Source organism: Lolium perenne, chromosome 4, assembly GCF_019359855.2.
Source record: "Lolium perenne isolate Kyuss_39 chromosome 4, Kyuss_2.0, whole genome shotgun sequence".
Lineage (NCBI taxonomy): Eukaryota > Viridiplantae > Streptophyta > Magnoliopsida > Poales > Poaceae > Lolium > Lolium perenne.
The window spans coordinates 358,997,178-359,023,175 of NC_067247.2; the positions used below are offsets into that span (position 1 = coordinate 358,997,178).

The 25,998-nt window shown below is 47.5% G+C and overlaps 1 protein-coding gene across 1 annotated transcript; it reads right to left on the minus strand.

Annotated features, from left to right (window-relative positions):
• Positions 1-1,915: 1,915 nt before the first annotated feature.
• On the minus strand, positions 1,916-22,005 carry LOC127296836 (zinc transporter 9-like). The gene is made up of 3 exons (XM_051327058.2): positions 21,384-22,005; positions 21,106-21,255; positions 1,916-2,515 (listed from the first exon to the last, which is right to left on the minus strand). The coding sequence occupies exons 1-3, from the start codon at positions 21,987-21,989 to the stop codon at positions 2,210-2,212; spliced, it is 1,062 nt and encodes a 353-aa protein (XP_051183018.1). The 5' UTR covers positions 21,990-22,005; the 3' UTR covers positions 1,916-2,209.
• Positions 22,006-25,998: the final 3,993 nt, after the last annotated feature.

Consider the following 25,998-nt stretch of genomic DNA (forward strand, 5'->3'; position numbering starts at 1 on the left):
CACAACCATGAGTGGTATCATATCATCGTCTTGGTCCTGAAAACATCTGTAGATCTAAGCCAATGTAGGTTTTTCCACTGAATTCATTTGTGAAATCATGCTAAACACATTTTTAATACTGCCAGAATAATTTTTATTAAGATAGATGGACTATTCAAAGTACCGTGGACGATGCGGTATAGGTCAATCAAAAAAAAAACTTTGCAAACTTAGGCTGTTAGGTTAGAAATCAATTTTCACTATTCCTTTCACGGAGACAAGAAGGTACCGGGAGATTTACATGTTGTAGAGGTTCCTAAGTTTTAGAGAAGTTCAAGAGAGAGGCAACGAGAAGCAGATTTCGGTGTAGGAGAAGCGAAGATGAGACCGGATGGAGAAGTAAAGGAAGTGGGACTAGTTGGCACTGGTCTTTTATCATGTCTTCCATTCTTTTAAGACTGAGAATGCCACACAATTTTTAGAGTTAGGTGAAACCCATGAGGTTAACTATAGTTCGAGAACATGAAAACACGTGATGGTTGAAAGGAGTGATTCATCGATCAGGATATATAGTCATGCATAGATTTGTTGTTTTGTTCTGTAGCAACACATGTATGTGTAAGAATGACTTTTTTTGTTGATCACTTGTGTTTAACAGTAACGAATTAAAATAGTTTTGTTAGAAATTTGTTGAATAATTGGGCCATCCGTAGCAGTATGAATATTCCACTAGTATTTACACGAATTGAAAGAGTAAACCTCTCGATGTCAAGAACAGGTAAAGATGTACAAACTCAAAAACGCAATAGAAAATGCATACGAATTCCCCGTTTTCGATGAACTTGGGCTTGTTAAAAAGCTAGAAACAAGCTCAAGAACCTCACACAGAGAAACAACAAGAAGAAAAAGGAATGGGGGATTAAAATATGGAAACAGTTGGGCCCCTAAGATGACGTGATCAAGTTATCCAACCAAAAACTCCTCTTGATAGTGTGGATATCTATCCTATAATCCTGTCCTCCAACAACAACCTTGAGTTCAATAAAAATAAAATCTAGCAAGGTCATACCTTTGCCTTGCGCATTCGCTTGATCTTGATGATAGTTCTTCAATCTCCATTCAAGCCAGAATGCTTCACTCGATCATTGTTGCTTTGTGAAGACACATAGTTTTCTCCCCCATACACCACTACTATGGATAGATTCGTTAAGGCATGTATTCAGATGTCCACTATCACCAAATGAAGGACAAGATTCAAGAATCGATCTGGTCTTTTTGAGATCTTAGCTTGACCTTGCCCTTCTCAACCTTGATGACGATCACCAGTTGATGACATCCTCTCATGGGCTATATTAGATCTTACTTTTGATGCATCCTCATGGCAAGATACCTAATCCACATAGAAAACACAAACAAATATATATGATGAGTTAGTTCACAAAGCACAATTGTCAAATATTACCCTACCACAAGATAACATGATCCAAAGTGGTATAATCTTTATGCTTCATGTGATGAGCAACTTGAATTTAATCTTCATTCTTAGTTCTGGAAAACCTTGTATCTTCTCATGCTCTATCATAATGTCTTGAGGTACATTGAGAACTATCCATGTGACTGCATGCTCAAATCATGAGACTATCATGACACTGACTTTGAGCTATATCTTGAATTCTTCTCTAATCTTGATGACAATACTCAAGGTATATCTTTATCTTCATGGCATCCACACTGGAATCCACCGTAAGAACTACAAGCATTATCTATGGAATAGTACTTCATATAAACTCAATAAAAATATTAGTCCATAGGGAAATTACCAAAAACACACATAGGGGTAATTTACCCTTACAATGGGGAGCATAAACTTGCAGACGGTTCCATTAAAAATTTAAAATGCAATCATGCATCACTTAACATACAAACGGGAGGGAAAAATCACATACAATTGTTTATACAAAAGAAAGCACATCAACATGCACTCATTATTTTGATTGTTGTAGTATCAAACAAATATACGTATAGAGTTTAGTGTGTGTCGAGTTTGATCGATATATGCACACATTTTTAAGGAAATGATGAAAAAAAATCGGAAAACCTCTTTACACCAATAAAAGGGAAAACCTGTTTACACCAATAAAAGAGAAAACCTCTTTACACCAGTAGAAGTGAGATCCTCAACTCATAACTAGTTCAAAGGAATTTAGTATTTGAAGTTGAGGAAGATTTATCATGCCCATGCAGCAAGTATGGACATGAGAGCCGTCCCGACAAGCAAGGAGATGTTTATGATGACCTGCAACCTTCCGTTGTTTTGCACTCTAGGGTTCATGAAATCTTCAGCTAGAAGGTCAACAAGTGCCATGTAGTTTAGAATTCCGGCAGCTGCGGCATCGAGGAGCCCTTGCACGATTAGCGCCCTAGGGCTGTTCTCGTCGTAACCAGATGATATCCCGATTCCGATCACCACACCAAGTGGCGTGGTGAGTGAGAAGAAGAGCGACATCATCAAGACAGACTTTAGTCGGTACCTAGCCTATACAACAGAGGCACGGAAACTTCATTAATCACTTAGCCTTCATTTTCTACCATCGATGGCTAAAAAGGTTGCGAGTCATGTTTTGTATGCCATATTAACGCTTAATTACTATCAAAGTAAGTAAAAATTATTAAATACAATGTCGGTGAATCATGTGATGTGTCAATCTGTTCGATCTCCTTAAGATCTAAAATTTACAGTTTTGGTTGAATATGCAGGTATTAACTAGAAAATATGCTAGAATAGCCACAGAAAAGGTGCATTATATTTTTCCACATTGTAGAATATTTTCAGTGTTTGTAAGTCAAGACGTCATTTTAAATTTTAAATTTTCTTATTAAATCACACAAAATGTGTACATGTGCATCAACAAAAAGGTCATAATCTAGCGCGCGCTAAGCACGACTCAAATTGTTTGGCCTCAATTGCTGGTGTAAATGGTTAGATGAAATGGAAGTATTTGTTTTGATATAGATCAGGGACTAAGAAAATGTTAATTCTAAACCCTGGACTATTATATTTCGTCCCAAAACCGTGAACTCCGGAAGAAAAAAACATAAAGTTCGAACAATTATTTGAAATGAACCCTAGGCCATTTAAAAAAAATCTTAAACTACACGAGGTCACCGACAATTACTTATCTTATACATTTTCCTAATTAACAAGTTCGTGATCATATTGTTTGATGACTATTTAGGCTCATGGGGTACCTCCAAAAACTTATTATATTATATACTAAAGCAATATATAGAAAATATAAGGAAGACACCACGTTAATCCACATAACTGAAATTAATTAGACGCTTCAATCTATAATTAACCACTTAGATTTTATCCAAAATAGAGATGGTCGACGGAGGCCCGCAAGCGAGTGAGGAGGATTGATAGGAAGTGTCGTTGCCTAATCGACGGTTCCCCGGAGGAGGGATCCTCACGAGGGGGAGAAGAAGTAGGGGCCATAGGGCGGAGTGCACACGGGACGGTGGTACGCGATTTACCCAGCTTCGGAACACCTGCACGATGACAGGGCCTACTGCTGCTTGTCTGGAATTATCTGGGCGCTTTCGCGATGTTACAATGAGTTGAGGTTCTGCCTCTAGGGCTCCCGGGATCCGGCTTATAAAGGCGCACGGATCTAGGGTTTACATGGAGAGTCCTACGCGGATACAGGTTTCCTAACTACGGTACAATGTCTTGCCGTGTACGCCAAGGATCCGCCCTTCCATCTATATCGTACCGGATCCGGGTCCCTTAATGGGCCTCCATGGATCCGGGTTCCTCCTCAATGTCGGTTGGATCCGGTTCCCTGCTCCTGGGCCGGACATCTTCCGTCAGGATCAACAGCAACTGGGCCGCCCGATGGGCCACATGCCTCATCACCATCTGTGGGCCACCTGGGCTTGCCGGATCTAGGCACTGTCGATGGTACACCCATGAAGTATACCCACAACAGTAGCCCCCAGGGTTCTCCGAGTTTCGCCTGCTGTTTCCGCCTTGCCAGTCCATCATGATCTCCGACAATATTGGTTACGCGGAGAAACTTGAAGAACTCCAACTTCACATTTTCTTCTTTTTCCAACTTATAGCCGGAAAATGCTCCCATCCTGCGGGACTTCATCCATCGACGATCCGAAATACATTTCCGGGTTATTCCCCTGCCAGAATGATCCGAAAATGCTCCCATCCTGCGGGACTTCATCCATCGACGATCCGAAATACATTTCCGGCGAATGAGAGCCAACTTATCTTCACGCAATTACCCGGAATCTGAAAAGACTCAAACGGTTCCGCCAATTCTGGCGCCATTTTCGCGCGATTTGCGCGGTAACTTATCTCTAGTCATTTTTACCGTTTAGGGTTTAGGACACGTGTCACGCATCCAACGGTGCGACGCTTGCGTTCCGACCACAGGATGCGGAGCACGAATCTCGTCCCGCCGGCCTATAAATATCCGCCGTCGACGCCTTAACCCTCATTCACCCCCCTCTTCACCTCTCTGCCGAGCGCCGCCTCGAGCTCCCTCTCCGCCGTGCCGGAATCTCGCCGGAGCTTCGCCGGAGCTGCTTCGCCGCCGCGTCGAGTTCATCCTGTTTTTAACATCAGCGAGCCACTGCGCGGAAACCTCGTCGCCGGCGACTCCGACCACCGCAGAAGCCATTACGGTGAGTTCTCGAACTTCGCTCTCGCGCCGTAGTTGGTAGGGATGAATTTGGGGAAGACGATGCTGGATCCGACTAAAGAACGCTTTCCGCCATTCGTCTTTTCTTCAGATGTCTTCAACGACTCTGCCTCCAGCCTCTGAACCGATCATGGCCACCCCAATCTCCTCCGCCCCTCCGCCTTTCGTCCCAGTTAAGCTAGGTCCTTCGAAGGATTCCGGCAAGGAAACCGAAGGGACTTCCGCTAACCCGGAGAAAGCCTCCGGGGAGGATCAGGCGGAGCACAAGGCGGAAGAGTTCGCCGCCAAAAAATCAAAGGCTCGTCAACGAGATGCTGAAGCCAAGGGAAAATGGTGGCCATGCACCACCACCAAGACGGAGCTGACGAATCTCGAGGCGGAGGGCTTCCTGCAACCCGGAAGCTGGAGGTCAGTTCCTAATGCCTTAGCCCCAGCTCCGGAGGACAACGAGATGGTGCTGACAAAAGCACTGGTGGAGCGGGGTTTTTCATTTCCGCCTTCGGACTTCTTCCTGGAGATCCTGAAGGTTTATGGGCTCCAGCCCCATAACATCTCTCCGAACAGCGTGCTTGCGATCAGCAATCACGTCACCCTGTGCGAGGGCCATCTCCGGGTAACTCCCGAGCTCTCCTTGTTTCAATACTACTTCACCGTCAAGAAGGAGAGGATCTGGAACTCCACCGAGCTAGCAACATGCGGATCCATCACCTTCATGATCCGCCCGGGCCGCGTCTACCCCCACACCGACCGCCACGAATCCGCGCGGTACTGGTCTGGAGGCTTCTTCTACGTGAAGGACGTTTCCGACCCGGCGAGCACAAGGAAGCTGCCGCCGTTCAAGAACTGTCCCGCCACCGAGCTTCCGACATGGACGCACTGCCCTCACCTCTTCGAATCGCCCCAGCTCACACGCGCCGTCAGGCGGATCTGCAAGCTCATGGAGGAGGGGCTGACAGGGAAGGACTTGACCCTTTCCTGGTTCACCAAGCGGATCCAGCCGCTCCAACCCAGGGACCAGCTGATGTTCCAGTACTCAGGGCGCGACGACCCAATGCGCGCCACAAAAGACAATCTTTCCGCCGACGCCATCGACAATAGGAGCCGGCTCCTCATCAAGGTTCCGCGTGAACTTCACGTTCACGTGTGCAACAAAGACATTCACATGAATGGTTCCGGAACCGCGGTACGTCGTCTCGACTTTTTAGTCCATTGCTTTTCTTCGCATTCAAACTTTTTTGTCTAAGTGTTTAACTCTATGCATTAGCTCGAGGCGCTCGAAGAAACCGAACTCGGAACTCTGCTCCGAGTTCCCACTACTGGCAACACGGATCCGGAGGCTGCATCAGAAGCGGAGGCTCACGAAGCTCCGCGCCCTCCTAAGAGGAAGAGGCCAGCTCCTTCCAGCCCCGCCGCTAAACGCGCCCGCGAAGTGCCTAGCACTGCGGCAACTCGGAAGGCGGAGGCGGAAAAGAAACGCCTCAAGCTGATTAACACCAGCAACAAGGGGCAGCCCGCCATCCAGCACTTCTTCAAGCCTTCCGGGTAAGTGTCTATTTCCGAGATCCAAGTTCTGGCTTCACAAGCAATCCCTCACTTAGTTGTTATGCTTTTTTCTTTTTACTGAAGCTCCGGCTGCCAGCCCCCCAAGGCCCCAAAGGTCTTGAAGAAGAAAGTCAAGCCGTCTCCGGCTTCAGTTCCTGTTACTCCTGAGGTGGAGGTCCCACCCAAAGCTTCATCTGCTTCCAAGCCGGATCCCAAGGATGTCATTGACCTTGAAGACCTTCCGGAAGATCCCGCCGACCACGGCGATTCCGCCAAGGGTGCCTCCTCGTCTGCCCCTCCTCAAGATCAACCAGGCGCCACTTTCGCCGAGCCCACCGAGGAAGAATATGAGGAGAAAGTAAAGCTCGTTCAAGCCTCCAACGCGATCCGGGTGGACCCTCGACCGACTCAGTCCCTGCAAAAGCTTACCCTCGCCCAGCGCCACACGGAAGTTTCCGCCATGCTGAACAAGGTCTGGGGGAAGTCGGATGAGGAGATGCAAGAGCTCACCGTCCTGGAGAACGATCTGAAAGAGTTTTTCGCCAAGCACAAAGAAGTGTGGCAGGTAATACTAGCCCCCAAGCATTGGGTCAGACATTTCCGTGTAACATGTGTTAGCCGATGCTTTCTCAAGATGTACCTTAGGCGGAAATTTAAAATTTCATTCCTTCAAGAATTTGAATTCCTCGCCAGCCCCCCAGATTTTAAATATCCGGCTAACTCCTCTCTGCTTCTCAGACGACGCGGAAATTGCACGAAGATCTCCGCGTTCATGTATTGGAGCAGATCACGGAGATCGAAGGGCTGCGTCAGAACGCGGAAAACAGCCAGAAGGCTATCCAGCTTCTTGAGACCCGCCTCCGTGGTACGAGATCCGAGTTTTGATTTCGTATACTGATATAACTGTTCATGATGTATGATATGTGCAACTTTCCGCCTTCAGAAGAAACTGCCCAGCACTCCTCGTTTGATGAGCTGTCCGCCAAGGTCAAGGTGCTTGAGGCGGAGAACGAATCCCTCAAAACCTTCATCCAAGAATCCTCCAACAAGGAGACTGAGGCGAGGAAGGAGCTCTCCGAGAAGCATGCCCGCGACCTGGCGGAGCTGAATGAAAAACTGAAGAAGAGCCAGGGTCGTGTGACTTCCTTGGTAGCCAAGAACAAAAGTTCTCGAAGCGGAGGCGGAGGCCATCGACAAACTTATCTTCCGTAAGCGTTTTTCCGTGTTGTTGCTCCGACTACTTCAGATGCTATTCTCTTTGTAACGAAACTGGACCTCCTTCTTCCACAGCGAGCCTTGGCTTCGAGTGGTCAAAAGAGTCGAACCTGAAGAGGACGGAGGCATACGATGAAGCGCGGATTTCCATTGACGCGTTATTTGAAGCCTGTCGCGGAATCGCCAAGACTCTGTCTCTGAAGAAGGCCAAAACTACAATCATCGATACGATGACCAATCTTATGGAACAAGTGCCGGACTTCATTAAGGACTGGCAGAAGTCTTCCGCGCGCGGAGTTGCCTCCCTGGTCTTAGCCACCTGGAAGGCTCACTTCCCCTCGCTCAACTTTGCGAATGTTGCGCGCGGAGCTCTAGAGGGTTCCGACATGGGCGCCATTCTTGCGGAAACCCAAGGCTATGAGCAGTTGTTTGTCAGGCGAGTGAATCACTCGTTCTGGTATAACAAATACGACCTGCCCAAGGGATTTTCCGATGCAGAGGAGGAAGAGGGCGAGCCAGTGTATTATGGGGAAGGCTCCGGGTCAAGCGTCGAGCATTCCGGAGAAGGCTCTGGTGATGACTCCGAAGCCGGATCCGGCGACAGTGACGGCGACGGCTCCGCCTACAAGGAATCTGAAGAGGAGGACTCCGAGTAGAGTTCCTGTTTAAACAATGAAACAGGTTGCATCATTTTGGCCCCAGAGTGGGTTTGTAATAAGACTTTAAATTCTTAAGTAGTTAGGGACGAAACAACTATGCATGGGGCGGAAACACTTATCCTGCTATCCGTTAATATTATGCTTATGTTTCGTTTTATGTCGGAAAGCAAGTGCTGATTTTGTTGTTTTCCGGCTTGCCCGCTTGACCTTCCGCGAGCCGGAGGACCTTAGCCGGAAACACTCGCCAGCGGCGACGAAGCCCAATGGCAATCCGTCAATAACCGCGGAAACAAGCCCCCAAGCATAGGTGCCGGAAATCGCTACTAGGAATCCACGAGTTCGCAACAGATAACAATTTAATCAGAAAACTTAAGCTTACGTCCTAAAGGACGATTTTTGAAAATCACAACTTTTATACACGCCTAGGCGGAAAAATCCAGCTCTGCGGTTTTAGTCGGAAAACATACATGATCTAAAAATGAACAAGTAAAGGAGGTAAAAGACTCAGAGAGTGAACCATAAGCTTTATTTCATTGATCATGTATAACTATTACAGAGTTTGTAACTCGGAAAAAATACGCTAAGTGTAGAAAGGACGTAGCTATGCGATGTTCCAAGGGCGATCTGTCTCGTCGTAGATGTCATCCGGATCCTCACGCTTGTGTTTCCGGTGCCAATTAGCAGGTCTATCCTTCAGCTCGCGGAAATCAACAAGGTAGTACGACCCGTTATGAAGCACTTTGCTAACGACGAAGGGTCCTTCCCATGGAGACTGCAGCTTATGGTCTTTCACCTGCCGAAGGCGGAGGACCAGGTCTCCTGCCATGAAGGAGCGATTCCGAACTCGACGACTGTGATAACGTCGGAGCTTCTGCTGGTAGATGGCAGAGTGCTGGTCAGCTAGGTTCCGAGCTTCCTCGATCAGGTCCACAGATAGCTGTCTGGCCTCGTCAGCTGTTTCTTCATTGTAGGCGGAAACTCGTGGTGAATCGTGGATGATGTCGGAGGGAAGCACGGCTTCGGATCCGTATACCAGAAAAAATGGGGTAAACCCTGTTGATCTGTTAGGGGTAGTTCGTAAACTCCACAAAACAGCTTCCAATTTGTCAGCCCAAGCTCCAGCTGCTCGTCGCAGCGGTTCTTCAAGGCGCGGCTTAATTCCTGATAATATTAGGCCGTTAGCCCTTTCAACCTGACCATTTGATTGTGGATGAGCCACATATGCAAGGTCCAGTCGAATCCCTACTGTCTCACAGTAATCCTTCAATTCTCCCTGTGCGAAGTTTGTGCCATTGTCTGTGATTATGCTGTGTGGGATGCCGAATCTCATCACGAGGCTGCAAACAAATTTTAGTGCCGTAGCACCGTCGGCTTTCCTCACTGGCTTTGCCTCGATCCACTTGCTGAACTTGTCAACAGCGACCAGAAGGTATTCAAAACCGCCAGGAGATGATCTTTTTAATTTACCAACCATATCGAGCCCCCAGACCGCAAACGGCCAGGTGATAGGTATGGTCTTCAGCTCTTGGGCTAGAGCGTTTGGTTGAGTAGCGTAGTACTGACAACCTCGGCAGGTCTTGACTATTTTGTCAGCATCTTCTTTAGCTGTGAGCCAGTAAAAACCTAGCCGAAAAGCTTTTGCAACGAGTGACCTAGGGGCGGCATGATGCCCGCAGTCCCCTGCATGGATCTCTCTGAGGATTTCAATGCCATCTTGATTGGAGACGCATTTTAGAAATACCCCTGTTGCACTTCGTTTGTAGAGCTGTCCATCAACAATTGTGTAGGATCTTGCTCGTCTGATGATTTGTCACGTGAAGACCTCGTCCTCAGGCAACTTCTGATCAATGAGGTAGTCTAGGAAAGGCTGTGTCCAAGCCGGAATGATAGCCATCACTTCCTTAGCCGGAGATACTGCCACCTCTGGGTTTTCCGGGTTAGCGCCCTTCACCGAGGGTATCCGGAGATGCTCCAGGAAAATTCCAGGCGGAATTGGCTTCCTGCCGGATCCGAGCTTGGATAGCATATCTGCCGCTGTGTTGTCATCCCGCCTGACGTACTTGACTTCGTATCCGAGGAAATGTTTGGCGATCTCGTCAACTTCGTCTCTATAAGCCGCCATGACGGAGTTTCTGGCGTTCCAGGTTCCGGCTACTTGTTGTGCCACCAGGTCTGAATCTCCGCAACATATGATGTGCTTGATCCCTATCTCCTTGGCGATGCGCAATCCGTGTAGTAGAGCCTCGTATTCCGCCATATTGTTTGTAGCTTCGAAGTGTATCTGCAGAACATACTGCAGTTCTTCTCCGGTAGGGGACTTCAGGGTGACTCCGGCTCTCGAGCCTTGATGCTGCTTGGATCCATCGAAGTGCATGACCCATGTCTCAGGTTCCGGCTCCAGGTTCATATCCGGAGCTTCTGTCCAATCTGCGACGAAATCTGCCAAGACCTGGGACTTGACCGCGGTCCTGGCTTTGTAGTTAATGTCGAAGGCGGATAACTCAATGCCCCATTTTGCTGTGCGTCCTGTTGCGTCGGCGTTGTTGAGAATCGTTGACAGCGGAGCCTTGCTCACGATTCTTTTGGATGCTCACGAAGTAGTGTCTCAGCTTCCTGCTGCCTAGGAATACTCCGTAGGCTAACTTCTGAAAATGAGGGTAGCGATGTTTGGACTCCGTAAGGACTTCGCTAATATAGTAGACTGGCCTTTGGACTCCGTACTCGTGACATTCTTCCTGTCGCTCCACCACGATGACGAGGCTGATGACCCTGTTGGTAGCTGCCAGGTAAAGGAGCATAGGCTCTGACTCTCCTGGAGCTGCTAGGATAGGTGGGGAGGTGAGTATGTCCTTCAACCCTTGAAGAGCTGCATCCGCTGCCTCGTCCCAGACAAATTTGTCTGTTTTCTTCAATAGCTTGTACAGGGGAAGTGCCTTCTCGCCAAGACGGCTAACAAACCTGCTGATTGCTGCGACACAACCAGTGAGCCGTTGCACATCTTTGAGACAAGTTGGCCTTTTTATGCACAAAATTGCCTTGATTTTTTCCGGGTTAACTTCAATGCCCCTGTTAGAGACAATGAAGCCAAGAAGTTTTCCAGCTGGTACGCCAAAGACGCACTTCAGCGGATTCAACATCATCTTGTACCGACGGAGATTCTCAAAGGTTTCTGTGAGATCGCTGATCAAGTCGGATCCTTTCCGGGTCATGACCGCGATGTCGTCGACGTAAGCATGTACGTTCCGGCCTATTTGGTCCTTCAAGCACCGCTGCATCGTACGTTGGTAGGTGGCACCTGCGTTTTTCAAGCCAAAAGGCATAGTAACATAGCAGTAAGTGCCAAATGGGGTGATGAATGAGGTCGCCTTTTGGTCAGACTCCTTCATCCGGATCTGATGATACCTGGAATACGCATCAAGAAAACACAGAAGTTCCGCCCCTGCCATCGAATCAATGACTTGGTCAATGCGCGGCAGGGGAAACGGATCTTTCGGGCAATGTTTGTTCAAGCCGGAGTAATCGATGCACATTCTTAGTATTTCAGTGTTCTTTTTGGGTACAAGGACGGGATTTGCGATCCAATCAGTGTGGATAACTTCTATTACAAAACCTGCCTCTAGTAACTTTGCTAACTCCATTCCTATGGCGCGGCGCTTCTTGTCTCCAAAGCGTCGCATAGCTTGCTTCACCGGTTTAGCCCCCGGGTTTATGTTGAGGTAGTGCTCGGCGAGTTCCCTTGGTACTCCGGACATGTCAGAAGGCTGCCATGCGAAGATATCCATGTTAGCGCGGAGGAACTCGACGAGCGCGTCTTCCTATTTGGGGTCCATGTTGGCTCCGACTGAGACCTGCTTGGAATCGTCGTCTTCCTTGAAGTTGACTTTCTTGGTCTCTATCGCGGCCTTGAAGGAGTTTTTGTGCTCGGAGATCTGCTTCTTGGTGGTCTGCATTTCAGTCGGATCCACCGCGGCTCTATAGCCTTTCAGCTCTTCTCCAGATATCACAGACTCTGCGAAAGCGGCCTCGCCTAACTCGCACTCATGAGCCTTTTTGTAGTCTCCGGATACGGTAATCATACCTTTAGGACCCGGAATCTTGAGCTTGTTGTAGATGTAGCACGCTCTTGCGTGGAACTTGTGGTAGGTGGGCCTGCCGAAGATGACGTGGTAGGAGCTCTTGAAGGGCACAACTTCAAACGTGATCTTCTCCTCGCGGAAATTGTGAACATCGCCAAAAGCCACGGGAAGTGTGATGCTGCCGAGGGAATTCGCCTTCTTACCCGGAACCACGCCATGAAACTCAGTGTTGCTGTGTTTGAGCTGTTCCTTGGTGAGGTTCATCCGCTCTAGAGTCTCCAGGTACATGATGTTCAAGCTGGCTCCACCATCCATGAGGCACTTGGAGAAGTCATACCCGTCTATGCGAGGACTTACAACCAAGGCGTAGCATTCTTTTGGCACAATGGCAGGGTGATCCTCCCTATCAAATGTGCACGGGACTTCCGACCACCTGACATACTGCGGCACAGCCGGAACTGTGGCGTTCAGGATCTGGGTAGCTGACTTGGTAGCGCGGACTGTTGGGGTTCCGAGGAAAGTGTGGTAAGCCCCCACGCTCTTTTTCTCGAATAGGTTGGATTTACCTGCGGACCCTGCCTTGGGATCCGGCGAGTTATCATCCTCATCCATCGCCTCGGAACTGTCTTCCTCTTTGTCCTTGTTCTTGCCCTTGCCTCCCTTGCCGCGTGGGCGGTGCTTCCGGGCTCGCTTGTATCCTGCCTCTGGGTCGTTCTTTAGATCGTTGACCCACTTGCAGTTGCGGTTGGTGTGAGTGGACTTCCCTGTAACCGGATCCAAGTGGGCCAGGCAGGGCATGTCTCTGTACTCCTCATAGGTTTGCGGGGCGCGGGATCCGCCAGCTGTGACCTCAGTGCCATGCTGCTGACCCCTGCCGGCTCCGCCTCCACGGCCGCGTCCTCTTCCGCCTCCTGAACCTCCGCGTTGAAACGCCATGGCGACCATCTCGGATCCGCCACTCTTCTGGTCATCAGGGTTCTTGCGTTTATGGCTGCTGCTGTTGCTGTTATCACGGTTCTTCTTTTGTTGATGTAGGGGGATTGCTGTAGCTGCGAGGTCACCGCCTGCGTCATCATCGGCGGCAGTATGATCACTGGCAATGGAGATCATTTCATCCAAAGTCAGTTTATTTGAGTTAGCCAAACGAGTGAGCGTATGCCTCAGCAATCCTCCCCTCTGCAGTCCACCAATGAAGGCGTACATGGCAGTGGTGTGGTCGACATTTTCGCACTCGTTCCTGCATGCCAACCATCGTGTGAGGAAGTGTCTTGAGGATTCTCCCTTCTTCTGGATACAGGCTTGCAAGTCGCTTGCCGTGGCAGGTCTTTTGTAGGTGCCTCTGAAGTGTTTCTCGAAAGCGGTCTTCAGGTCAAACCAGCAAAAGATGGAATTCTTCTCGAGGTCACTGAGCCAGATCCGGGCTGGACCTACAAGGTACAACTGGAGCATGCGGCAGGCGATATTAGGGGTTCCTCCGGCAAAGGTTACTGCGTTATAGTAATCCTCAATCCAGGTATCCGGCCTTTCGGTGCCATCATAATGTTTCAGGTTTCCGGGTAGCTTGAGGTTCATCCTTGGCTTTGGTTCCTCTCGAATCATCCTGCCAAAGCACTTCGGACCGATGTAGTTGGTTCTGTATTCGTTTAGGCGTTCCCGCGCGTCGCGCGGGCCTTGGCGAGGAGATTGTGAGCGAGAGCGAGATCTCCAGCCGCCGCCTCCGCCTCCGCCTCCACCTCCGCCGCCACCGCTAGGTGGTGGTGAGGGAGACCTGCGAGGGGGTCGATCCGACTTCTTGCTTCCGCCTTCAGATTCTCCTCGGCCCTCCCGGTGCTGGCTCCGGCTCCTGTGGCTGCCTTCGCCATGGCGTTGGCTGCCCTGGTCGTTCCGGCTCCGGCGAGGCTCCGGGTCGCGCTCCTCATTCCGACTCCTCCTGGGCTCGGGCTCACGATCGTTGTTCTGGTTCCGGCGAGGTTCCGGCGTGCGCTCCCTGGTTCTGTTTCTTGGCAGCACGTTGTCGCGGATTACAATCCCACCATGCCCTGGGGGCCTGGTGTTTCCGGCTGGACTACGGCGGCGAGGGGGTCGCGGGTAACCATTAGGCGGAGGAGAGGGGTTGCGGTACTTGTCCCGTCCAGAGTACATTGCATCCTTTCCCTTTCTTGGATCTGATGGAGGCATTCTTGATGGGACGGGGATTGGATTCAGGTGCTCTCTGGCTTTCCTTCTGCGTTCCGAAGATCCGGTTCGCGATTCGTCATCTCGATGGCGACCGTCGTGCGCAGTGGAGACGCAATGCTCCGGGTTAGATTCCAATCTGCGCGAAGTGTCTGCCTTGCTCTGCTGCCTCATTGCCGAAGCGACGAGCGTGCGAACGTAGTCGATGTCGATCTCCTCGTTCTTTTTCTTCAAGATCTCTGCAGCCTTCGTCATATTGTCCTTTCGGGTTGCGAACGGCTGCTGCTCCGTTGGAGTTGCGAAGGTGATCCTGCGGGGAGCTATCAAGTCGCACCGGACCCTTTTGACCTCATGATGAGCTTCAACGATCTTGTCCTCCCAATGCTTTCGGAGTTCCTTGACCTTTGCCAGTCCTTCATCCACCTCCTGCTCACGCTGGATGAAGTCTTCCACAAAAACTGCGGCGTGCTTCCTTTCCTCTAGCATGGCGGCTACGGTGTCCTTAAACTTCTTGGCTGTGGCCAGCATCTCCAGTCTCTTAGCTTCTAACGCTTCTACGTCTTCGGGAGTAATGGGTTTGTTAAGAATATCCGAGCGATAAACTGCATCCATGCCTGCTTGTGCAACCATCTCTTCAGGTGACAGGAGGTCCTCCGAGGAAGAATCCCTGCGGGGTCGCTCCCGTGACATTGGAGATCCTTGACGGGATGGCTGTGGGTCGGATTGGGTGGTTGCCCCTTCTGATCCAGGTTCTCCCAGCGCCGCTACGGTTGCAAGTACTTGCTTAGGCTGGGCGGAGTCAACTTCAGGCTGATCACCGAAACCGTACTCCCCTAGTTTGCGGTTGAACTCGTCAGTATCCATGGAGGGGGTATCTCCGGAAATTGGGCTCAGATTGCCCAAAATCGACTCTTCAGCCGGAGTTTCGCTTTCTCCGACAGGCTCAGCCTGATCCGGAACAACGTCGTTTTCCGGTGCCTCTACCTGCTCAGGACTAGCTCCGTCTTCTTGAGGGGCGGTTCCGGCGGTATGGGCCAAGAAGTGTACGAAGTGGCACCTCTGCTTTTCTAACACCTGGGAGACCCAGGCGGATCTGCATTGGTCTTCCACCGTTATTTCCTGCTCAGGGGCGGATTGGGTGGGCTTTGAAATTTCCAGATCCGAGGCGGAATCTTCCTTGGGAAGCTCCTGCATCTCAGATCAGATCTTCGCGACTGCGTCCAGCTCTGCGGCGGTCGCGTCTGCGTTACTTACCAGTGGGTTTCCGTCGGAATCGACGGTTTCCCCGATGAAGATGTGTATGCCGCCAACTGGGACGATGGAGAGCTTGACGGGGTTTGTCCTAGCCGGAATCCAACACTCATCCGGGGGGACGATCGGCAGATTTCCGGCGTAGAGGACGCGCCCCACAGCGATGGTGTCGTCGTAGCTTCCCATGGCGGAACCCTCCCGGTTCCGGCCTCCAGACGCCGCAGGCCCCACGGTGGGCGCCAACTGTCGTTGCCTAATCGACGGTTCCCCGGAAGAGGGATCCTCACGAGGGGGAGAAGAAGTAGGGGCCATAGGGCGGAGTGCACACGGGACGGTGGTACGCGATTTACCCAGCTTCGGAACACCTGCACGATGACAGGGCCTACTGCTGCTTGTCTGGAATTATCTGGGCGCTTTCGCGATGTTACAATGAGTTGAGGTTCTGCCTCTAGGGCTCCCGGGATCCGGCTTATAAAGGCGCACGGATCTAGGGTTTACATGGAGAGTCCTACCCGGATACAGGTTTCCTAACTACGGTACAATGTCTTGCCGTGTACGCCAAGGATCCGCCCTTCCATCTATATCTTACCGGATCCGGGTCCCTTAATGGGCCTCCATGGATCCGGGTTCCTCCTCAATGTCGGTTGGATCCGGCTCCCTGCTCCTGGGCCGGACATCTTCCGTCAGGATCAACAGCAACTGGGCCGCCCGATGGGCCACATGCCTCATCACCATCTGTGGGCCACCCGGGCTTGCCGGATCTAGGCACTGTCGATGATACACCCATGAAGTATACCCACAACAGGAAGCGTTTTGACTCCATGGTGATCAGCACTGCATGGACTCTCTAGAAACATCGGAATGCAAGGGCTTTCGGAAACGCGGGGGAGCAGAAGACGGTCGACCAAATGGTGGTCCAGATTAGAGATGATTTTCACCTATGGGAGAGGGCCATGAGAGGAGGGAGGCTAGATATAGCGAGAGAGTAGGCCTAGGCGGAGGGAGGGTGGAGTGTGTGTTCTCAGTACCGTGATGATGATCTTGTATATTGTTATACTCTTTCCGCGTGCTCTCGAAAAAAAAAAATTTATCTAAAAAGATGGAGTCTACATCAAAAAAATAAAATGGTTGATCTCGCGAGTCCCGAACACGCCTCTTCCTGGGATCTGCTGCTGCCAGTCACCCTGCCCACCGTTCCTCTAGCAACATCTTCCACCTCCTCTCGTAAGCTTTATCATCCATCGGCCTTCCTTTGTCACGTTCAGTGGCAATGACAAACATCACTCTAATCTTCTCCTCCGTTTGTTTTTTTGCTTGATTGCGTTCTGTTGGCCTAGATGGCCAGATCACCTCTAAAGTCTTGATGCCGACCGTCACGGCTTTGTCTGACGAACTCGCCACATCTTCTCCGCCAGCAGATACCAGCATGATGCATCCCTGCCCTAAGATGCATCAATCATGCATATTCTGACTTCCTACATACGTGCACTGCAGCACGATACATGCACTCACATACACCCATCCATGACATTCTTTCTTCAGTGCTATTTAATGCTACCGTGCCACGAGAAAATCAGTGAAGAAGATGTGCCACATGACCACATCAACCACCATCATCAGCATTTCTATCATTGTCGTCAACAAGATCAGGCAACAAGAGAGTACCGCATCAGTTGATCAGACCGGCTTTGTCTGACGAACTTGCCACATCTTCTCCGCCAGCAGATACCAGCATGTTGCAGCCCTAAACCAAGATGCATCAATCATGCATACGCTCACTTTCTACATACGTGCACGGCTGCACGTAAATGCACTGACATACACCCATCCATACTAGTCTTGATTTAGTGCTATTTACGGCTACCGTGCCATGAGAAAGCTAGCGAAGAAGATGTGCCACATCAGCCACCATTATCACCATTGCTACCATTGTCGTGAATAAATCAGACAACAAGAGAGTACCACATCAATTGATCTCAGGTGTTAAACGCTAACCATCTGACATTATCACATTGGTATGGCCGCGAGAAATCAAGGAGCATTTGATTGAGAATGGACAATCGAATCACAAATTAGGTTTCAGCTTTGTTGGTAGCCTTTTAGCCAATATGCAACTATATAGTCAGGTAACGTATACAATTCTCTGTTAATGGTTGTAATTATATGTGAGAGATCTATCAGCAATATTGCATGTTGGGTAGGTTCAATCCAGTAGTCATTGCAATTTAATTGATATGTTTCAATATGTTACATATTTAAAGAGGTCAAGTTTGTCGAATCAAGAAATTATAATTATGAAAAGAAAATTAAGGTATATGACTTATGCAAATCTACGATGTTGATTTATTTAATATTTGTAATTTGTATGATTTAAAGCATGTATGGTAGATAGTGTGTATGGTTTTTCAATTGATTTAGAGCACTCTGGTTGGTGTTAGAAAGTTTCACTATGTTCCATTGCGTTTTGAACACATACACAAAAGTTACACTTATTAACATGCACTAAAAAAATAATGAGAACCATGATAGTGGATCTCGCCACAATCCACCAAGCGAATTCCTCGCCGTCAGGGCATTGTCTCCATTGAAGATCTTTGCCATGTCCATGGAGTCCGGAGTCTAGAGCAACGATGGAGTTGCCATCATTGGAAGTCACACTACCTCCCGATTCGGCTAAGAAAAGTGTTGCACGATGGTGTTGTTATCGTTGATGAACTTCATCGACCACCATGATTGGCATGCATATCTTCAATTGATATGTGCATCCCAATCGACCCTCAACCTAGTGGAGATAGTTGCGGCGAGTAATTTTTGTAATGCAGTAGTTGGCATGAAGTGACCTGGTAGCTCATGTATCTCAGGGATAGGCAAGGTCCCTGCTGCGCCGCCCACCTGTTTATGCACGACTCGTCTTGCCTTTCGTCGCCGCGCGCACGGGTCACCACCCCACGGGTGAGCCACCCACCCGCTTCGTTTCCGCCATCATCCGCCGATGGCCGGCGGTGCTCTTTTGTCTACGTACAAATCCACACCGCTTGTGCATGGTCACCAGCGAAGGACCCCGTCACTAAGATTTTTTTCTGCCTACTCCTTTAATTATCTGGTACATCTTCCTTTTAGTCATGCGCATGAATTTTAATTACATGCACGGCAGCCGGCAGCTCAAATGCTAAATTTTTACAGGTTATCCGTATGGTTACGCACTGGATCCACGAATGGTCATACCTACTACCGGAGGCTCAGCGTGCGCATATGGATTCTGGATGCAGCCGTCTGGAGATGGTTGCTCGGGATATCTACAACCAGGGTGGCTGGCAGCCTATTAAGAGATTGGAACTTGCATAATTATATTTCCCTTTTTATTTTACGCTGGTTAAGTTTTACGTACACCTTATGTGTCTCTTGAGTTGTATAACTTCTGAATATTAAACTATCCAATAAAACAGCTGTGTGCATCTATTGATGCAGAGGCTGGGGCGATGCTCCCATTTCTAAAAAAAAAAAAAAAAAAAAAAGGCAGCCGGCAGCCCTCACAATCCCTTCCGTTTATAATTATTATCTCACATAGTAGCATATATAGAGAATTACCAAGCAACGATGCGGATGGGTATTTCCGACATGGCTTGCTCATAGGCAGCTTTGTAGTGTATATAAACCGGCAAGGCTCGATGTAAAAGAGCGGTGGTACTAAAAATCTATTTTCTCGCGTGGAGACAAAGAGCTCATTTGATTCATAGGATAGGAAAATCATAGGAATAGGAAAAGCATAGGATTGAAATGGCATGCCTATGTGAATCCTATGGAAACATGAAGTGTGTTGTATTGTATGAATTATGAAAGGAATTTTACATGAGATATGACCTATTTTTTTTCTTATAAGATTTGCACTACAAGAATCCTATATGATTACTTCATCTAAGGTAAGGTATGTTCCTACGAATCAAACAACCTATATAGCAATTTTTTTCATAGGATCCAAATTCTCAACAATTCTTATACAAATTCGATAAATAAAATGAGCCCTAAAACCTGTTTTCTCGTGTGGAATCGCTCCAGGGCCCTGGTGCGAGGCGTCCGACTGTGCAAGGCCCAAGAACTGCAACTGGCGAGCGTGACAAGTTCGATCGAAGCCAGCCAACATTGGGACAACAGACGACTTCCTTTGGTGGGAGAAAGAAAATCAACCGATCCATGCAGTTTTGTAGAGTAGTATTATGTAATTAGGTGGGAGGATAAATTCGTCCAACCAAATGTTGGACCAAGGAAACAATCCTTTCTTTATTAGTAGGTATAGAATAATAGATGAACCTTTGAAGACTAAACCACCCTTCAAATTTTAACTTGGTTATTTAGTGTGGTTTTGCACCATTGAAGTTGCAGAAATAATATTTTTCATGTCTTTACCTGGATAATACACACGCAATTTCCGTTGAATGAGAGAAGATTTGCATGCCTTATTTATTTTCGTACTATTTTGTTGAATGAGGTCGCCGGTCGTAGGTCTAGGCTCCCACCTAGATCCGCCATCGGCATGGTTGCCGGTCGCTCGGAGGTGCGTGGGGAGACGGCGCATGCACTATGTCGGCCTTGGGCCGGAGCATGCGTGTGATTCATGCTTAGGCTTGCCTGCTCTTCAGACGGAGGGGGTCGGCCGGCGGGCGACGGCGTGGGGGCTTGCTGATCAACCTAATAAAGGTGGTTGTCCTAGGGTTACTCTTGTGCGAAGATGGATACTTTCCTTAGGCCGGTCCTATTTGATCTGGCCAGCGTGGTGAGTTCCGGAAGACTCCACCGACGAATGTAACAATGCACCTTATGTCTGGAGTTTGCTGCATCGGGTGATATTCGGTCGTGCGTACCTGTGCTATTATTCTGACCGTTTGGTTATGGAGGGAGCGGTGTCAAGCTCTGTTCTTTCTTGCCACTAGGTGATATTTTGGTCTATGATGAAGTAAGAGGCGTAGAATATCATGAAGGATGGATTGGAGGACTAGTAATGGAGGTTCGACTCTCTGCGCTGTTGAGGGACTTGCTTGATGTTCTAGGTTTTGCAGCAACAACATGTAAGTGGGGGCGGCAGCACAAGTGAAGTTCAGAGTCTTACCTTTGACGGTGAAAATTCAAGGTCCGGTATTAATTGGTTGTGTGTGGCAATGAAATTGTTGAAGGCATTGTTTTGAGAGCGGTGACTATCTTCAGGGTGAAAATCTAAGATCTTTGATCGGGCGACGACGTCGCTTGAATCTTTTTTTCTTTTGTTTTTAAAACTGCGTGAGCAGGGTCTTGAACTTGAGACCTTGGCTCTGATACCATGAAAGATTGCTGCACTATCCAATTGAACCAAAAGTCCGAACTGATGGAAAGAGACTAGGCAGTGTATTTATATTCAACAGCAGAGACTAGATGTAATTGATATCCCTCTTGATATTAGTATATTCCCTTTATCGAAAAAATGAGGGGAACCGGAGACTAATGCGGAGAAATACATACCTGAACAATGCATCCGCCAAGGCCTATCCCTTCGAAGAATTGATGAAAAGTTAACGCGACCACGAGTGGTTTGATCGCGCTAGCACTCTCAGATGCGCCTAAAGACATGCCGATTATAACCGAGTGCACTATGATCCCCAGCTCCAGCACCTTCACATACAACATTGCATGAGCAAGCAGGGAAATTAACCAATTAGCATCTGTAACAGACGCACACAACGTGATGCATGGACAGTTTAGTTACTCTAGCTAGTATGGACGCATCGATCGATCTGCACCTGTGAAATGACGCGGTGGCGGATGAGCTGCGCGCCGTCGTCAGATTCCCCCGCGAACGAAGACGACGCGATGGCGGCCGACGCGCCGTGGAAGTGACCGCCTTGTGTATGATCGGCGTCGGACGCTTCCAGGTACCCGGCGGCCGCGGAGGCCTTCTTTGCGTGGGCGCGCTGGAAGTACCCCGTGGCGATGGTGTCGACAACTAGAGTGGCGATGGCTGCAAGCATGGCGACGAATCCAGCGAACGGGAATTTCTGCCACGGCCCGTCGACGAGGCATGGCGAGCCGAGCCTCTCGAAGGCTTCTGGGAGGATGTGTACGAAGGACGTGGCAAGGATGACCCCCGCAGCGAAGGCCTTCACGGCGAAGAACAGGTCCGTGTCCGGGCGCAGCGCTGGAAACCTCCGTCCAAGCGAGGGGATGCCGCAGCCTGCAGCGCTGGCCACAAGGATACAGAAGATGGCGATGATCTTGAGCTTTAGCGCGCCCGCCTTGTCGTGCTCTTCCTCGCTGGTCTCGCACTCGCACTCGGCGTGGGCAAGCAGAGGGAGGGACGAGACAAGGAGGAGAAAGCACAGGGCGGCAAGCTTGAGATCGGCAGCCATGGTTTTAGTTGGAGGGATCAAAAGAATGGTGATCGACCTACCGGAGACGACATAGACACGCTTATATAATATACGTACAGAGCTGCCAGTAGCTCTGGACTTGGTCAGGGTATGAACTGGAAAATATAGTGGAGATATCACTGTCAACAACTCAACCTGATAGCAAGCGTAACGACTTAGGGCTCCTTTGATTCAAAGAACCCCTTAAGAATTTTCACCTTTAGATTTTTTTCCCTATATATATCGCTTGATTCTTAGGATTAGATCCTCCCATAGAATTGCATTGAACTATGTTTTGAAAGAATATTTTCATCCACGCAAATCTCATGTTGCAATTTTTCCTTATTTTTCCTACTTGAAATTTTTTCATGTAGGTTCTATACGTGATACTCTAATCACGTGTTTGAGAATCCCGCGGATCGAAGTACGTGGCCCTTAATTTAGTAAGAACCAGTAATTATCGACCAATAATCAATTGTGGTCATCAAGGGCAAATCTGAGAGTGGATGGAAAGGCCGATTTTGAACCAAAGATACATTTGTCATTCACAACATGGATCGCACACGTCTTTCTTTGTGTTCGATATATATGCATTCACCACTTTCTCGTTTAGTATCTCAGGTTGTACCTCATGTTTTTTCTAGCATCATTTCTGGCTTTACCACCGTTAGAGCACCTCTCCGTCTATCTCTCCACTTTACATTTTGGAGCAACCGGTAGAAGCTCTGCTTTTTCATTAAGATTAGGGAAATTGACCAATTTATAAAAAAAACTGGCTGAAAACCGACTCTCCACTTTACTAGGTTACTTACACTTTCCTTTCTCCTGCTTGGGAATCCATCAAGGGTTGGTACTTTGTAGTACTTGAACTTGAGCATATTCCATTTTTTCAGATAGATGTCGCTGTAACCTGTAGCTTTCTATCTACCTCCGCCGCTCTCGCCGCAACCAATGACTCTCTGTCTCCGGCGGTGACATATGGCTTCCGAGGCGCCTTCCTCTGATCTGATCTCAGATCGGTCAAACAGAAAGAAAATATTGTTAATTGGGACGTTGGGTGTCGACACCTTGAACGCAGGGCTTGTCATGGTAGACCCTGATTTCACTTCCCGTCTCGGTTTTTCTCAGTCTTGCATGCAACCCACCTCTCAGTTCTAATCTCTGGATTAAATAACAGTGCCTCATCAGCCCCCTTCTCTTCCATACTGTGCTGTGGGCCGGTATCATATGTAGCCTTGTGAGACGTTACCCTCCAAGGCCTCGACCGCCTCACCGCGCCATGGAGAGATGAGCTGCGTCGTACTTACTAGATAAGAAGGGAGCACGAATTATGACGCGAGGAACAACCAAGATCAAAAGGGAACATAGTTGCTTAGAAGTCATACTTTCAACTGTGCCATCACATGAGCAAGAGTGTCGTCATTTGTGTACACACTTCCAACATACACGACAAACATACAGAACCAGCAAAACAATAAAATGGTCCTAGGACAGTACCCTAGGGTGAGAGTAATTAAATCGCCCCATGTCTTCATTTAATCAAAATGCGAAGTCGGAAGCACGTCTGACTTGACTATTCGAGAGTAAATTCTATTTTTGCCATATATTTGTGACAAACTCGCATGTCAAATAATCTTCAAAACTATCATCACAATGCTATACGCGTAGCGTATGTCTTGATTACACCACATTAGCGGTGGGTAGCAATATTTACTTATTTCGACGACATTTTTCTTCAGTGTGAATCGTTATGAAGTACCTCGAATGTCAAAGGGAAATTTAATAATCGAGAAGCCATCTCTTTGAGAGCACCGAGTCTAATATGAGCAAAAATGTCGTCATTCATGAGATCATATTAGGCAACCTAATGCAATGTATGTTCGTATGGTCAACGCAAAGATAGGAGTACTATATTCATCGTAAGTTTTTATTTGATTTAGTTTTGAACTTGGCAGCACGTCTAACTGTGTTCGAAAACGTGGATTATCCATGTATTTGCAACAAATGGACCTGATGATTTATTTTGAAAAAATCACCACCCTAATGTGTTAATGGAGGAAATCCTTATTTGAACCACATTTATCACTAGACATCATACTAATTGATTTTATCTTTGAATTTTCATGAAATGACTTGAACATCAAAGGAGATTGATAATTCAGGAGGCCATATGTTTGACAACACCGAGTTGGGTGAGAAATTTTTGCACTTTATGTAAATGGCACATCATGAACTAAAACAATATAATGATTCTAGGGCCAATGCTAACATGAACAATACTCAATTTTTCGTGTGCTTTCCTTTGATCGAGTTTAGAACTTGACAAAGCATGGGACTTTAAGTTTTTAAAGTGAGGATTATAGTATACGCCACATTTTTTAATAGATGGACATGTTGATTTATTTTGTAAAACATGCACTACATTAATCCATCGGCGGTGGAAATCCTTGTTCGAATTACATTTAGCATCTTGTCATGATGGTAATAGATTTCACCTTAAAATCTTCATGAAGTGCGTCGAGTACAAGGGGGTTGTATATTCGAAAAACACACACTTTTTGACAATATATACCGAGTTTTAGATGAAAAAATTGTTATTATTGTGTAAATACTATGTAACAATATAAACTATATAATTATTATAGGTTTAACACTAAGGTAAGAGGACTCAACTGATGATATGCTTTCATTTCATCCAGTTTTGGACTTGCCAACACGTCTAAATTTAGTTTTAAGAGGGAACGTACTTAGGATATCAACGGTGCATTGAATATTGCGAACTCTACACACTAACTCTCTGGCACCATTGAATCTCAAATGGGTAAAATTGATGCCATTTTTAATACTATATTGATTTAAGATTGAATCTAAGATAAGGGTACTCAGTTCATCGTACGCTTTAGTTTGATTCAGTTTTGATTTCACTCCTTACCTGACTTCACTTCTTGTTAGAGGGAATTTTGTTTTCAACAGGTATTAGGCATGCAAATTTTCTAACATTAACCATTTTACTATGTTATCAAAATCCTTGTGTTAACCACGTTTAACATCAAGACCTGATACCATTATATTTCAATTGCATTTACCAATGGGATTAGTAACTGCAAAATTCCTCAAAGACCAAGAGGGAATTGTATGTTTAATAAGTAATTAAGTTCTTGAGTAGAACTAGGACTTCATATGTGCAATAATGTTTTCATTTTTTATGATACAAAAGATATATGACAAGAAAAAATATAATAATGACATGGTCGACACCACGATAGGATTACTCAACTTGTCATGTGCATGCCTGCTCTCGGATTGCAACTTAGTAGCATGTCTGAGTTTAATTATATTTTACGTGTACTATATTTTTCAGCCATGCATTTGTAATCACATGGAGTGTTGAATTAGTTTTGATTTTGAAAGTGTCAAATAGAGCATTCGGGGGGGGGGGGGGGATCTTGATTTGAAGCACATTTAGAACTTGGACTCCAAGCAGACAATAATATAATTGAGAATATGCAAAGTAAATATGTTGGCTGTGAATATGTAGCTAAGATATCAAGGAAGCCTAGCTACCCGACCTGGCAACTTCAGTTGAATGATATGGTTATGAAGCAAGCTTTCTACTCAAATTGCTATGACTGGCCAACTAATGATCGGACTACCTATCTTGATGCTTTGAATCCGTATTCAGAGCTTTTTTCTAACTACCGGGACTACTAATTTAAAGTACAAAGCTCTCCTATGAATATGCTACTGCTCTTACTTTCTACCTGAATCCGAGCATTGAAGCAAGCTCTTTATCGCACCATAACCGAGTCTCTCCTTGCAGCTCTGACCAATCCACCCGTCATTGCAAATAACTGCTCCTTACTCTTTGATTGTATGTCCATTTTTGCTTGATGTCTGGATCTCCTTTTTAGCCGATGTGACATGCATGTAACATGTTTACTTTGTTGTAAACTTGTAATTTGCGGGACCCATCATTTTAAACATGATTGTTTTTAACACAAGTGTGTTA